The sequence below is a fragment of the Mus caroli genome, chromosome 2 (genome assembly GCF_900094665.2).
Source record: "Mus caroli chromosome 2, CAROLI_EIJ_v1.1, whole genome shotgun sequence".
Lineage (NCBI taxonomy): Eukaryota > Metazoa > Chordata > Mammalia > Rodentia > Muridae > Mus > Mus caroli.
The window spans coordinates 57,202,994-57,216,457 of record NC_034571.1 but is presented as its reverse complement, the minus strand read 5'-3'; the positions used below and the strand labels follow the sequence as shown (position 1 = coordinate 57,216,457).

The 13,464-nt window shown below is 40.9% G+C and overlaps 1 protein-coding gene across 1 annotated transcript in view; it reads left to right on the top strand.

The window, feature by feature from the left end:
- Positions 1 to 13,464, top strand: part of Dpp4 (dipeptidyl peptidase 4) — an 82,614-nt gene that overhangs the window by 22,748 nt on the left and 46,402 nt on the right. Inside the window, exons 3-8 of the mRNA XM_021152985.2 lie at positions 2,684 to 2,779; positions 3,325 to 3,416; positions 4,607 to 4,675; positions 10,485 to 10,537; positions 10,645 to 10,717; positions 11,503 to 11,623. Coding sequence (XP_021008644.1) covers positions 2,684 to 2,779; positions 3,325 to 3,416; positions 4,607 to 4,675; positions 10,485 to 10,537; positions 10,645 to 10,717; positions 11,503 to 11,623 — 504 coding nt within the window. The remainder of the gene's footprint in view (positions 1 to 2,683; positions 2,780 to 3,324; positions 3,417 to 4,606; positions 4,676 to 10,484; positions 10,538 to 10,644; positions 10,718 to 11,502; positions 11,624 to 13,464) is intronic.

Here is a 13,464-nt window from a genome sequence, read left to right as displayed (position 1 = left end):
GAGCTCGTGTCTCTAGCTGCATATGTATCAGAAGATGGCCTAGTCGGCCATCATTGGGAAGAGAGGCCCCTTGGTCTTGCAAACTTTATATGCCCCAATAGAGGGGAATGCCAGGGCCAAGAAGCGGGAGTGGGTGGGTAGGGGAGTGAGAGGGGGTATGGGGGACTTTTGAAATAGCATTTGAAATGTAAATGAAGAAAATACCTAATAAAAAATAAAAATAGAATGAAGATGCCAAAAAAAGTAATAAAACCTCTGCCTGTGCATGTGTGTGTGTGTGTGTGTGTGTGTCCATCCTATTATCTCACTGAGCAAGTCCTGTTGTTTAAAAAGCACATGGCCTGGCTGAGAAGACTGCACAGTGAACACAGAGGATCTTCTCACAGTGAAGATAGTTCCCTTTACAGAGATTCTTCCCTTGTTAAGGCTAAGAGTGGCATTCGTGGCTATGTGTATAAGAACACATATCTAGAAGGCAGTTTCCATCAGTTTAGCTAAACAACAATAGTATGTTTATCCAGTGGGGTCTGAGACCACCTCAGTTATGAGGTTTTACCAGTTTACAGTATCAGACATGAATTCCCTTGTGTGGAATGGGTCTTGAATCAGACAGAATTTAGTTACCCTCCTTAACAAATAACTGTGCCATGGTGCTGAACTGAGGGACTTCTACCAGCTCAAATGCTAATAAGGAATTTTTTGAGTCTTCAGTCTTAAACACAATATCCATGCCATCCTTTGAAGGCCTAGGAAGCATTGCGAAGAGCCAGAAGATAGGGAGATGGGTTGCATAATACAGTGACACAGCTATTTCAAGCTTGAACTCACAGTAGAAAAGCTGCCTACACAAGTCTGGCCCTGTCAACAGTCAGTTCATAGATGAGAAAGGAACTCATGGGGCCCTACCCATGCTGGCTACCGGTGGATTCTGAGAGAGGGGAGTCATATTGAGCTGTGCATCTGCTGGCTTACCCACCAGCCTGCAGTACAGAGTGTCATGCTCACTTAGATGGCTCTCGTTAAGTGCAGTGGCTCACAAAACAAAGATGTGAACTTGGAATGAGGACCCGTAGGGAAGAGTAGGGGTTGACAGGGGTGAGTGCACTGTATACATATATAAAAATTTTAAGGAATAAATTTAATTAAAAATAGCTCTCAACACAAGCCGTAAAGTGATATAAGGAGCAAATTAGGGAGGGCAGAATGGAAGCCATCATGAAACAGTGAAAGAGACAGAGAACAAAAGCAGGTGAAGCTTTTACAGGGAAATGGGTGAGGATGAGGAGCAGAGGTGGGAAAGGCAGGGGCGGTGCCTGTGTTCAGTCGCTGGTCACATGGCAGGCTGAGACAGCATCTGGAGGCTGTGGACATGAGCTGAGAAGAGAATGCTGTATCAGACAACGGAGGCCGGCTAGTGCCACAGAAAGACTTTCAAATGTTCCTGGAGCTAACAAAGAAATGCAGGGAGCTTCACCAGGCTGAAAGGCATTTTGTTGGTAGTATGGAGGAGGGATAGCAATGGAGAACTTGAAGTCACAACACCTAGAAAACAAGTATCAACAGGTACTTGTTCCTATTTATACGGAAGTGGAAGGAAATAAAAGAGATCATAAAAAAAAATGATTCTGGGGACCAACAAGATGGTTCAGTGGGTGAAGGTGCTTGCTACCAAGCCAGAAGATCCGAGTTAGATCACAGATGCAGTGTAAAGGAAGGCAAGGAAGATGAGGACCAGTTCCTGCAAAGTGTACTCTTACTTCTACTCATATTCAATGGCATGCGTGGTTTTTCTCAAGCAAGCACACACACACACACATACATACATACACTATAACAAAAACCATGTTTTTGTTGTTGTAGTTGTTATTGTGGTCCTTTGTTTAGACAGACTTTCTCTGTGTAGCCCTGGCTGTCCTGGAACTCACTCTGTAGACTCAGAGATTTGCTTGCCTCTGCCTCTAGAATGCTGGGCTTAAAGACATGTGCCACCACTGCTCTGGGGGGAACTTTTTAAAAAATGATTTGAATTTGAGTCCCTACTAGCAGAATATAGAGCTCCACTGATTCTACCAAGTAGAATAGTGAAGAATGGTGATAGAAACCAAGATCTGAATACGCCAAAGGTCTCTGAAGAACACCAGGACTTGGGATGTTCTGAAGGCCTCAGCAGAAGGCAGATCTGGTCCTACACCATCTCCTATATCATTCACTGGTCTCACGTACTTATCGCCATGAAATGAACATAGTTAAAATGAAATGAGCTCTAAGTCAAATCTAGGTACCAGATTTTAAAGAATTAGTACAAAACCGATTATGGAAACTCTCGTTAATAACATTTAAATATTGGTTACAGGCTGAAATGATAATATTTTTACATGTTGTGCTAAATACAATATGCCATATAATTAAATTATCTTTGTCTTCAACTATGGCTGCTAGAAAATGCACTGATTACATTTCTGATAATATTGCTGATCTAGATATTCTCAGTGAAACTTGCTTCCATAATATTAAACACTTCAAGGAATTCTTACTCCATTGACTAGACTGAAATCTTTCAAGACACATTTTGCATGCTGTGAGGCTTATTTTAACATTTTTGGGAACAGGTATATTATTTTATCCAAAACTCAGCTACTCTACCCTACTGAATATTTTCCTCTTTTTATTTCCCTACCAACAGATGAAGCGGCAGCTGACAGCCGCAGAACGTATTCACTAGCTGACTATTTAAAGAGTACCTTTCGGGTCAAGTCCTACTCTTTGTGGTGGGTTTCAGGTAAGTCTCGTGTCTCACTGGATGGGAATGTTAGGTTCGCATTCATTCTAGAGGGCTTTGGTTGCAAGGGTTTTGGTCAGTAAGAAGATACAATCTTTCTTTTGAAACTCTGTGCAGTATTCTTTCTTGCTTAGAAGTACAAAAGGGAGCCTGGTGGTGGTGGTACACACCTTTAATCCTAGCATTAGGAAGCAGAGGCAGGCAGATCTTTGATTTTCAGGCCAGTCTGGTCTAGAGAATGAGTCCCAGGATAGCCAGGGCTACACAGAGAAACCCTGTCTTGGGTGATGGGGAGGGTAGTGTAAAGGAGAAGATAGGAGGAAACTGAAGGGTTTCTTTGCTATATTCTATAAAGAGTTAACTGTGTGTTGGAAGGTTGGCATTAATGATGGGCCTAGTACGGGTTTAGTACAAAGTTCTTTGTTTCTGTTGGCACACAGCATGTTTATGTGCCCTGTGCGAACTTTTTTTTTTTTTTTTAAATTAGCTTACACATGTGTTTGATAGCAATTTGTCGTACTGATCTGGCCATTTTCTCTCTTTAGATTTTGAATATCTCTACAAACAAGAGAACAACATATTGCTGTTCAATGCTGAACATGGAAACAGCTCCATTTTCTTGGAGAACAGTACCTTTGTAGGTTTTGTCACACACTTGGTTCACATATGGAGTTATGGAGACTGTTTTCATTTCTTTTCCAATCCTGAGGACTCCTTTCTCATCCTGTTGGACTCTGCGGCCCACAGCCCAGTGGATCTTTCTCTGCTTGCCATCTTCTCCGCCTTTGCTACTTTTTAGTCTCCTCTGATGATTCCTCCTCTAGCTGTGTGTTTGAATGTAAGTGTTCCTCTGGCTTTGTCTTCACTCTCTGGCCCCTTCCCTCTCTTTGTCTGCTCTCCTTGGGTAAACCACACACCTGCCCGCCCATACCACACACCATTCCATGGCTCTGGTGTTTGTCCTTCACAGCCTTGATTCTCATACATGCATTAACACTAACTAAAGCCTGCTATCTCCTCCAAAGTTCCTGTGGGCATATGCAATGCAGCTCAGCTTCCCAAACTCAACTAGATTTTTTTTTCCTCTCCAGTGCCCTAGTGTCTCAAGCCATCATATTTTTCTGGCTCAATTTCCAATCTTTGAAATGACCACTTGGCTCTCCAAGTCACTTAATCTGGAAATTTTACAACCTTTCACTTTCCCTATAATTAGCTATGCAGGTTTCTATTGATTTCCTTCCCTTTCTGTCAGCTGTCTCACAGAGTTCCATTCTGTGTCTCTGTTTCTATTCTAGAGACCAGGCTGATACAACACCGCCTCTTTTCTTTCTGGTCTCAGCCACTTGTCACCAGGGTATCTTGGGAAAAAAATAAATAATTAGAATAGACACAGTACTTTCATCTTCATGAACAAAACAAACAAACAACCCTTAGTTTGTAGTTCATGACCTGTTTGGGGGATTTAATGTCCTCCCACGTTCCACCATGTTGGCACAGGCATGCTGTATTAGGGTTACAGGCAACCCTCAAACATTCTAAATATGCACACTCTCTCCCATACTGGCTCCCTGCCCATGGTCCCCCTCCTGTGGGCAGAGTTCTCTCTGTCCCTCAACTACCCCTCTTCAGCTGATCCTTCCCTCCCTGGCCTTCTAATAGTCATGGTTGTCCACCTCATACCACTGTCATTTGTGTGGGTGACTGTGCTATCTCTTTGTAACTGGCCATCCCTAAGGCACACTCTGTATGTGTAGGGTTCCCTCTACCCCCTGATTGATCGAGAACCATTTGAACCATTCAGTTTTCTTTCTATCACTTGATCAACAGGAAAGCTTTGGATATCATTCAGTGTCACCTGACCGACTGTTCGTTCTCTTGGAATACAACTACGTGAAGGTAAAGGAAATGCTGTCTCATGTGATATTTTAAAACCCTGCAAATATGTTATTTTTTAACTGACTTCAGGTATATGCATACTTAAAGATAACATCTAATAATGCCACTGACAGAAAAATTCCTTCAGTATGCATCAAATATATGTTCCCTTTTATACGTGACAAATTTACTGCGTGTAGCTAAAGAAATATATTTGAATGATTTCAAGTACTAAAAGGCATAATTAATACATTAGGAATATTAATGACATAGCTTAATAAGATTTATCATAGGAGTTTGTGATCTAACTTTAAAGTAACTTTGTGTCTGACTTGTACACACAGGATCTAGTCCTGTGTCTTCCTCTTCTCTGCCTATCTATATTAGTATGACCTTCACTAAGTACTTGCTTTTAAGATGTTGTCATCCCCATCTTCCAGAAGAGAATCTGGACAAAGCCAAAGACTACATCCCAACCTTACTCAAGCCAATCTTGAATGGAGCTTAGGTCTAGTCACAAAGGCTCTACTGAGATCATTCAGCGTCTCCCAGTCACCTATGAAACATAGAGTTTTCAAACATTTTTTTAAAAAAAGATATCATCAAATTGCACATCAGAATGGTCACCAGGCATTTTACCTGGGCTTTTATTATTTTTATTTTTATTTTATTTTTTGAGTTGACAGCAGCTGTCAACTATACTTTTTTTTTTAACTTTTTTTAATTAGATATTTCCCTTTCCTGATTTCTTCTCCAAAAACCGGCTCCCCCTCCCCAACCCCCATCCCACTCCTGCTCACCAACCAACCCACTCCCCCTTCCTGACCCTTGCATTCCCCTATACTGGAGCACAGAACCTTCACAGAACCAAGGAACTCTCCTCCCACTGATGACCGATTAGGCCATCCTTTGCTACATATGCAGCTGGAGCCATGAGTCCCACCATATGTTTTCTTTGATTGGTGGTTTAGTCCCAGGGAGCTCTGGGGGTACTGGCTAGTTCATATTGTTGTTCCTTCTAGGGGTCTGCAAACCCCTTCAGCTCCTTGGGTACTTTCTATAGAGACATTTTTAAAAAAAAATATTTTATTTATTTGTGTTTCAAATTTTGTCTCCCTTCCCAGGCTCCCCTCCATGACCCCCCAATCCCCTCCTCCCTCCCCTTCGCCTCTAAGAGGGTGTTCCCCACTCACCCACTCCTGCCTCACCCCTCTAGCATCCCTCTTCTCTGGAGCATTAGGCTTCCACAGGATCAAGAGCTTCCCCTCCCACTGATGCCAGATAAGGCCATCCTCTGCTACATATGTAGCCAACCCTAGTTGGTGGTTTAGTCTCTGAGAGCTCTGGGGTGGGGGTGGGGAGGCGGTATCCAGTTAATCACTATTGTTGTTCTTCCTATGGGGTTGCAATCCTCTTCAGCTCCTTCAGTCTTTCCCCTAACTCTCCCACTGGGGTCCCAGGGCTCAGTCCAATGGTTGGCATCTGCCTTAGTTGGGGGCTGGCAGAGTCTCTCAGAAGGCAGCCATACCAGGCTCCTGTCTGCAAGCACATCTTGGCATGAGCAATAGTGTAGGGGTTTGGTGTCTGTGGACGGGATGGATTCAGAGACCACCCTCCCCTTGGGATCCATCCTATCTGTATAGAGAATTTTAAAATGGGTTGGAAGGACTGAAACCCTCTAGAGATGCTCTATATGGAAGACAGATTTTTTTTTCTCCTGGAATAAATAATGTTGAGTGACCTTATCTATAGACCAACCCAGCTGGACTCTGGCCAAGCCAAACACTCCGTCTTCCCTTTGCCACCTCAGAATGGTGGCACTCCGTCATAGTGTTTACCTTGGATCCGTCACGTGGGCTTCATGTCCTCATTGTACTAAATCCATCAACTCTAAGCACATCGGATGCCTGTGTCACTTTTACACAGCTCTTCTCAGTCATTGCACTTGTGTACGTAACTCGGAGCTTCTTATTTCCATCCCCAAAACAAATTTGAGGAAAAAAAAATTAAATTCCTGGTGCCCAGCTTTAATCTTGCCACCAATCAATCCCAGTTCCTGGGATTGACCTGTTATCAGAATTTTCTATTGGTGTAGATTATTCTAACAAGTAACTGGGGCTGCAAACTGGTGGGTGGCAGTGGCGAGTGTTAAAAGCTAGTCATGTATGAAGCAGTATGAGAGAACCAGGTCAGCTCACTGTTCCATCTGTATTGACAGATGTGGTGTGGTCCAGTGTTAGATGCAGCTCCCTGGCTAGCCCTAGATAATCAAAACGAGGGGTGCATGTTGTCATCCTCGATTTCATGTGCTTTTTGTACCCTTCTATCCAGTCCAGGGAGAAGTCAGTGTATCTCCTTTACATTCTAATTTAGCTTAAGTTACACCTGTGATAAACTAGACCCTCCAGGGTCGTCTCTTACACAGAATGAGGCAGCAGCATCTCACGGCACTGCAGAACCTTTGCTGTGAGGATCTCAGTCTGTGAGCTGACAGAGCACTCTGTCCCACACTCAGCGTGTTTCAGGAACACTTCCCTTCCCTGCCCTACTTCAAAGTCACATGGCTCTTTGGTTTTCTCAAGTGGCACTCACACACCCATCCAAGAGCCAAACGAAGCACTTGCTCTCTCCTTCTGCTGGAGCCTTCTTTCCCAGTGTTTTCTGGTTTCTGTCTTCTCTCCTGGCTTGTCCTGGATCATTTTATCTTGGCTCCCCATCATTCTGGTCATTCTACAACCCTCACTTCACTCCCTTCTTTCATTTTCTTCCTAACATTTATGCTGTTTTGGTAGTCCTTTGCTTATTTATTGCCTGCCATATTTTTTTGCCAGTTTCCCTATATTTTAGTCTCTACTGTACTGGACCACAGAGGTGCATGCATGCTTTGTTGCAGAACACTAAATTGTTAGGTAGCTGCAAACAAGGGACTATATCTTCTCTCTCTCTCTGTCTCTCTGTCTCTGTCTCTCTCTGTCTCTGTCTCTCTCTCTTACTTCTGAGAGTATCTAATTTGAGGACAATAGTATTAACACCTTCAAAAACAGAGAAAAACTTAATTTAATTGCATCTTCTTCTTCCAGTGTCCTTTAGATCCTGTTCCATCACATCTGCAAGCACTATTTCTAAGTTGTAAATAAAAACTAATGAGTGACTGAACACACAGGCGAATGACTAGGCATCCTGCCACCGGTACGGATGTTCTCCTAATATCTCTGCTCCCTGCTGCACACTCTGGAGATGCGACTGTGTTCTCTGTCGCATGCTGATTATGTGTGATGGTCTTGGAAGCACTTCACATGGAAAACGGAAGTTAGCAAAGTTCTCTGACCTTATAGAGTGGAGACTTTCATTTTTAGGGTGGGAGACGGCAGAGCTTACCCATTAAGATGGTAATCTTAAACCTTTCTTGTCTTCGCATGTCAGCTTTTATTTTATAGCGTTTCCTCTCCCATTTTCCATGGCAATCATCCACTAAGAACTCAGCCCTAGAATCTTCTTTCCCACAGGTTTCCCTCATGTTCTAGAGCTACTATAGGACTGCATGCTTTCCTTGCCTGCCTCCGTCATAGCTCTTGGTACATTTTGTTGTGGTTTCTGTGTTGTAGTGGATGTTCCCATGAGCCCTGTTTAGTTAGAAGACCTTCAGTGGAGGCAAGTGGGGGCACCAGTGCTTATAGACTAAGGTGATTGATAAATCTATTTTATTTTATACCTCATGAAGGCTTTGTCATGATCTCAAGATGATCTCAGTCTTAGTATTTCTAGATCCTACCACACCTTTTGGCTTTGGAAAATATTATGTTTGAGGTTGCCAAGAAACAAACATGGAGTGTGTTCAGTAATCCAGGATCCAGAAAAGGAATGTATGACACACGAGAAATGGGAATTTAATAAATACTTGTTGACATGAGGGTGTAGGAGGCTGAGAAGTGATAAGTAGGTAAGGTTAGGAGCCCTGACTGTGGCTCAGTTTCACTACCCGGCACCCAATTTCCTCCTTACTGACAAAGCTTGAATTTTATTGTAGCTTGGTTTCTGAAACAGCCCTGCATTGTTTGGACTAAATTCCAGCTATTTAGTAATAGGGAGACTTGCTTTCTTACCCATGCAACTATTCGAGAATACAAATGTGCACCAAAGGAATTTCAAAAGCATCTTTAATTTTATTCACATACACACATAGAAGCAGTTTTTCACAACTTCGAGAGCATGCTCATACACATCACATCTCTCCCTCTCTGTTTTCCCTTAGTTCCCTAAAGTCTAGCATGTTTCCCTCTGTATTTTCTATTAATTCATATGATGCTATGGAAATATATAGGGATCATTTCCAGTTACTGCTTACTCTATTGAAATGGAATGTGCTACCACAGAACTCCTCCTTCTAAGGCATAACTCTAATGCATTTCAAAACCGATAGATAGTATGTTTTGGAGCAGACTTAGTTTGCTGAAAGTAAGCAAAAGGTCCCTACATATTCCCTCACTTTCCTTTCCTGGGTCTTCTCTATTAAACATTCTATATTGAGAATGGTAATCTGTGACAATGCAGGAACAACTACTGAAACACTGTTAACTCAAATCTACAGTTTTGCACTGGGGTCATTCATGAATTGTGGCAATGTACAGCACATACATTGAGAAGCTCTGGAGATGAGAGTTCCTATCGTGGGAAGTACCCTGTCTTCAGTTTGTTCTTCCCTCCCTGCAGCCAAGCACCATTGTCTCCATAGTTTTGCCTTTTCCAAGAAGCCATGTAATAATTTCAGTATGTAACCCTTCTGACTGCTTGATAGTTTTAAAAAACTCTGAATGGTATCCTATCCTATCCTCAATCACAATCTGGCAATCCATTCAGCCATTATTGAAGGCTGTCTCAGCCACTGCCATGTTTGGACAGTTCTGAGTAAAGCTGCTGTAATCATTTGTCCGTAGGTTTTAAATACTAAGGGATTTGCTGATCAAGTCTTTTGTAATTTTCTTTACTCTTACTCATTGATGCCATGTGTTTATTAGCTGTAGGACTATTTCAAGAAAATGTCCTTGTTTCTATGTTTTATTTTATTTTATTCTTTTAAGGTTCATAAGGTTCTCAACCTTTCAATGATTGTAAAGGTCTGCTGCAGTGTCTGTCTCACTTTTCATTTCTGAAACTGATTTCTTATTTCTCTGATTCGTTAAGTATGTAGCGGTTTTGAGTGTCTGACAGAGCCAGCATTTGACCATTGATTTTCACCATTATATGCTTTTTATTTCATACTGGTCTTTAGTGGATTGTTTCATTACCTTGGATTTAGTGTGCTGTTCATTTTCAACTGCTTGGTTGCTTAACACCGAAGACACACATATATTAATTTTTAACTATATTTTCAGAGAGCTTTAAAAATTCCAACAGTAGATATTTATATTAAGTATTCCTCATCATCACTACCTCTGACAAACTAAGAAATATTCTAAATATTTTAGAAGCTATGTGGGTGAAAGGGGAAATTTCGAGTTTTTTTAAAAACCAAAAACCAAAAAACAGACATCCTTGTTGTACTGTGCTGTGCTAGCAATAATATCGCTCAACATCAAAACGGACACCTGGGTCCACAGTAATCCTTTGAAAGGTTCTTGAAGGAGGTGATGCAAAAGAGAATAAACTCTTCATGACATTTTACTGGATGATTTCAAATATGTTTTCAATTCCAAAATTCTAAGAATTTAAGGAATGACCGTACTGTTGAAATTTGAAACTTATTCAATGACCTCTTGCATGCCTGTCACTTTGAGCAAATGGGCAGCCTATTGGAATCCCAGAAGACTGAGATGTCTGATTTCTTTTGCAGCAATGGAGACATTCCTACACAGCTTCATACAGCATTTATGACGTGAATAAAAGGTCAGTGACTCCCCCATCAAGCCTGCTAGGCTTTTCAAATGTAATTTTAAAGGATATCTCACACAGGGTTATTGTTTTGGAAATGTATCCTCTTATATTTTCTATAGACAGCTGATCACAGAAGAGAAGATTCCAAATAATACACAGTGGATCACATGGTCACCAGAAGGTCATAAGTTGGTTAGTACATTTCTCCTCCTGTCAGAAAAAGATTGGCTAGAGTCTTTCATAGGCAGATGATACTGCCCCTAGTATTAAGTACACATTTTGAAAGCCCTTTCATTCTTTATATTAGTAATATAGGGTCATTACTCCAAACACTATTTAATTAGCCCCCAAAGTAGAATTATTAAAAGTGCTAGACATTGATTCTATTGTTGCTTATTCACTGGGGAGAATGCCTATTAAAAACTCTTATGTTCTCCTTATCTGCTGTGCTTGAATGTTTTTGAATCTCTCTTCAAAATCACTATAGATGTATCTCCTGTTTATGGTGCTAGAAGAACGCTAGAAGCCCAAAAGAATTTAAATAACAAGATGGAATGTTTTTCTGCAGTTGCACTACATTCCCCCTACTAATGTCCCAGACAAGAAACATAAGCCTAGATGATCCTGCGGAGATGATCTGTGGGTCAGGTCATCAAACACACACACACACACACACACACACACACACACACACACACACACACACACACACCTGTAGATGGTCTATGGGCTAGGTCGTCTCACACACAGACACACTTCATTGTCCCCATAGTGACAGCAGCAAGCCTCTTTGTTTCAACATATTAAAAACTTTATATTATTTCGAGGTGGTTGACTGTATACTTGTAATTTAGGAACAGGTTCTTAGTGAGACAGATTCTCTATGGTTATCTTCTTTGCATAGTATTTTAAGACCCCACCATAAAACACATTGTAACATGATTACTAATATTAATATGTTTTTCCATCTTTTTTAGGCATATGTCTGGAAGAATGATATTTACGTTAAAGTTGAACCACATTTACCTAGTCATAGGATCACAGCAACAGGAGAAGAAAATGTAATATATAATGGAATAAATGACTGGGTCTATGAAGGTAAAAACTAAACCTTTAACCAGAAAGTCTATAGCTTTTAAGAATGTTTCAACATAGCGGTGCTAAAAACTGGGGCAGTCAGTAAGACCCAAAATGAGCTTTGTACGCAAACATTTCGTGAGATTGTTTTATTAGATCTCACAGTCACACAGAACGCTTATGTTCCTGAAGCAGCTTCTGCCCCCATTGTCTCACAGTCCCCTGCTTGTCTTTGGTTTCCTACCACAAAGGGCCTTTCTGTGTCACTTTTCTAGCTTTACCAGGGCATGACAGCATCCAGATTAGCATCAGATGTTCCTCCAAGGAGGCCTACCTAGCCCAGAAGTTTCCAAGGAAAGTGAAATCTTCCACTATATTAAAAAGAGAGATAAAAGAAATCGCTTGTTTTAGAAAGAATATGTAGTGTTCATTTGAACTAACCTGGGACAGACTGTGATTTCCTGTTTTTAAAGAAAACAAAGATGATTAGGAAAATTTAGTAAAAATAAGTAAAAAACAATACTCAAACCGTTAAAAGGGAATATTATGGCTTTTTAGGATAATGAGATTTAGGGGCTATTAGGAAACCATTTTCTATGTGTTGGTTGCCAAGATAAAAGGCATTTGAGGCTATCCCAAATAATTCACAAGGGTACTTCATATTTGTTAGACAGACTCACCCTTTCTTCATCTTATTATTTCTTAGCTTCCTGCTTAATTTTTTATTCTTAGGCGAGTCAAGTTAACTTAATGGTAAGACATGATAACAAGCAGAGATAATGTCAAGAGAAAGGCAAGTTTCCATTTCCATAAGTGTTTGATTAAACCAACAATGAAATGGCAAGTTCTTTAAATGCTGGGCACCCCAACATTGAGGGTCTTCCAGGGCCTTCAAGATGAAGCAGAAATAGCCTCTTCTCAGACCTGTGGCTCTTCCTGAAAACAGCTGGCTTTTACTACAATAAGAACTTTAACAACTTAAGCTATCTCTTCTGCATAACTGTGACTGAAGGAATTTCATTTGTTATGTTCACATCTGAGTGACTGGGTGCAGGAAAATACCCTCACTGTTTGCAAAGGGCATTCCTCTAAGGATGTGGCTTCTCTGCCTAGAGAGAAATAGCTACATTGTTAGAGGTAATACACTCTGCCTAAGAAATAGGTACTAACTGAAACATGGCCCCAGCTATATCCCTTATCAGTGTTTGAAAGTAATTTTAAAAACAAAAACCCTTATCCTAATTGCATATCATATGTATGTGACATGAGATATACACATATATTATCATATGTATATGACATGGCATATCATATATATCATATGTATGTGATATAATGTATGTGTCATATACATATGATATATCATATATATGTACATACATACATATATGCATATATCCTTGCAAGTGTATTGTAGGCAAGACTCAGTGAGTCAAAATTCTAAAATTTGAGATCTGAACCCCAAGTATGAGGGACCTCTGCATGAAAAGTTTTGAATTAGTGTATGAAGGCCTGAGTTCTAGTTCCTGGCTAAAACTTTTCACTTAATTTACCTCTGTTTTCCTCTCTGCAAAATGGTTTATGAGTAGATTCACTTGGGAGTCTGTGTGGACAAAATTGGATGTGGTTTATAAAGTTGTGTGACATAAATATAACTACCCAATTCAAGTTTGAAGCAGTCAAAGTGAGAGCAGGCCGTCCTACCAAAGGAAAGGTGTTCTGAAATGAAACTGCTGAAAAAGAGACAAGTGTGAGCCATGTAATGTGGATGCCAGGTGTGAGCTGTGTGATGTAAGATGCCAGGTGTGAGCTGTGTGATGTAAGATGCCAGGTGTGAGCTGTGTGATGTAAGATGCCAGGTG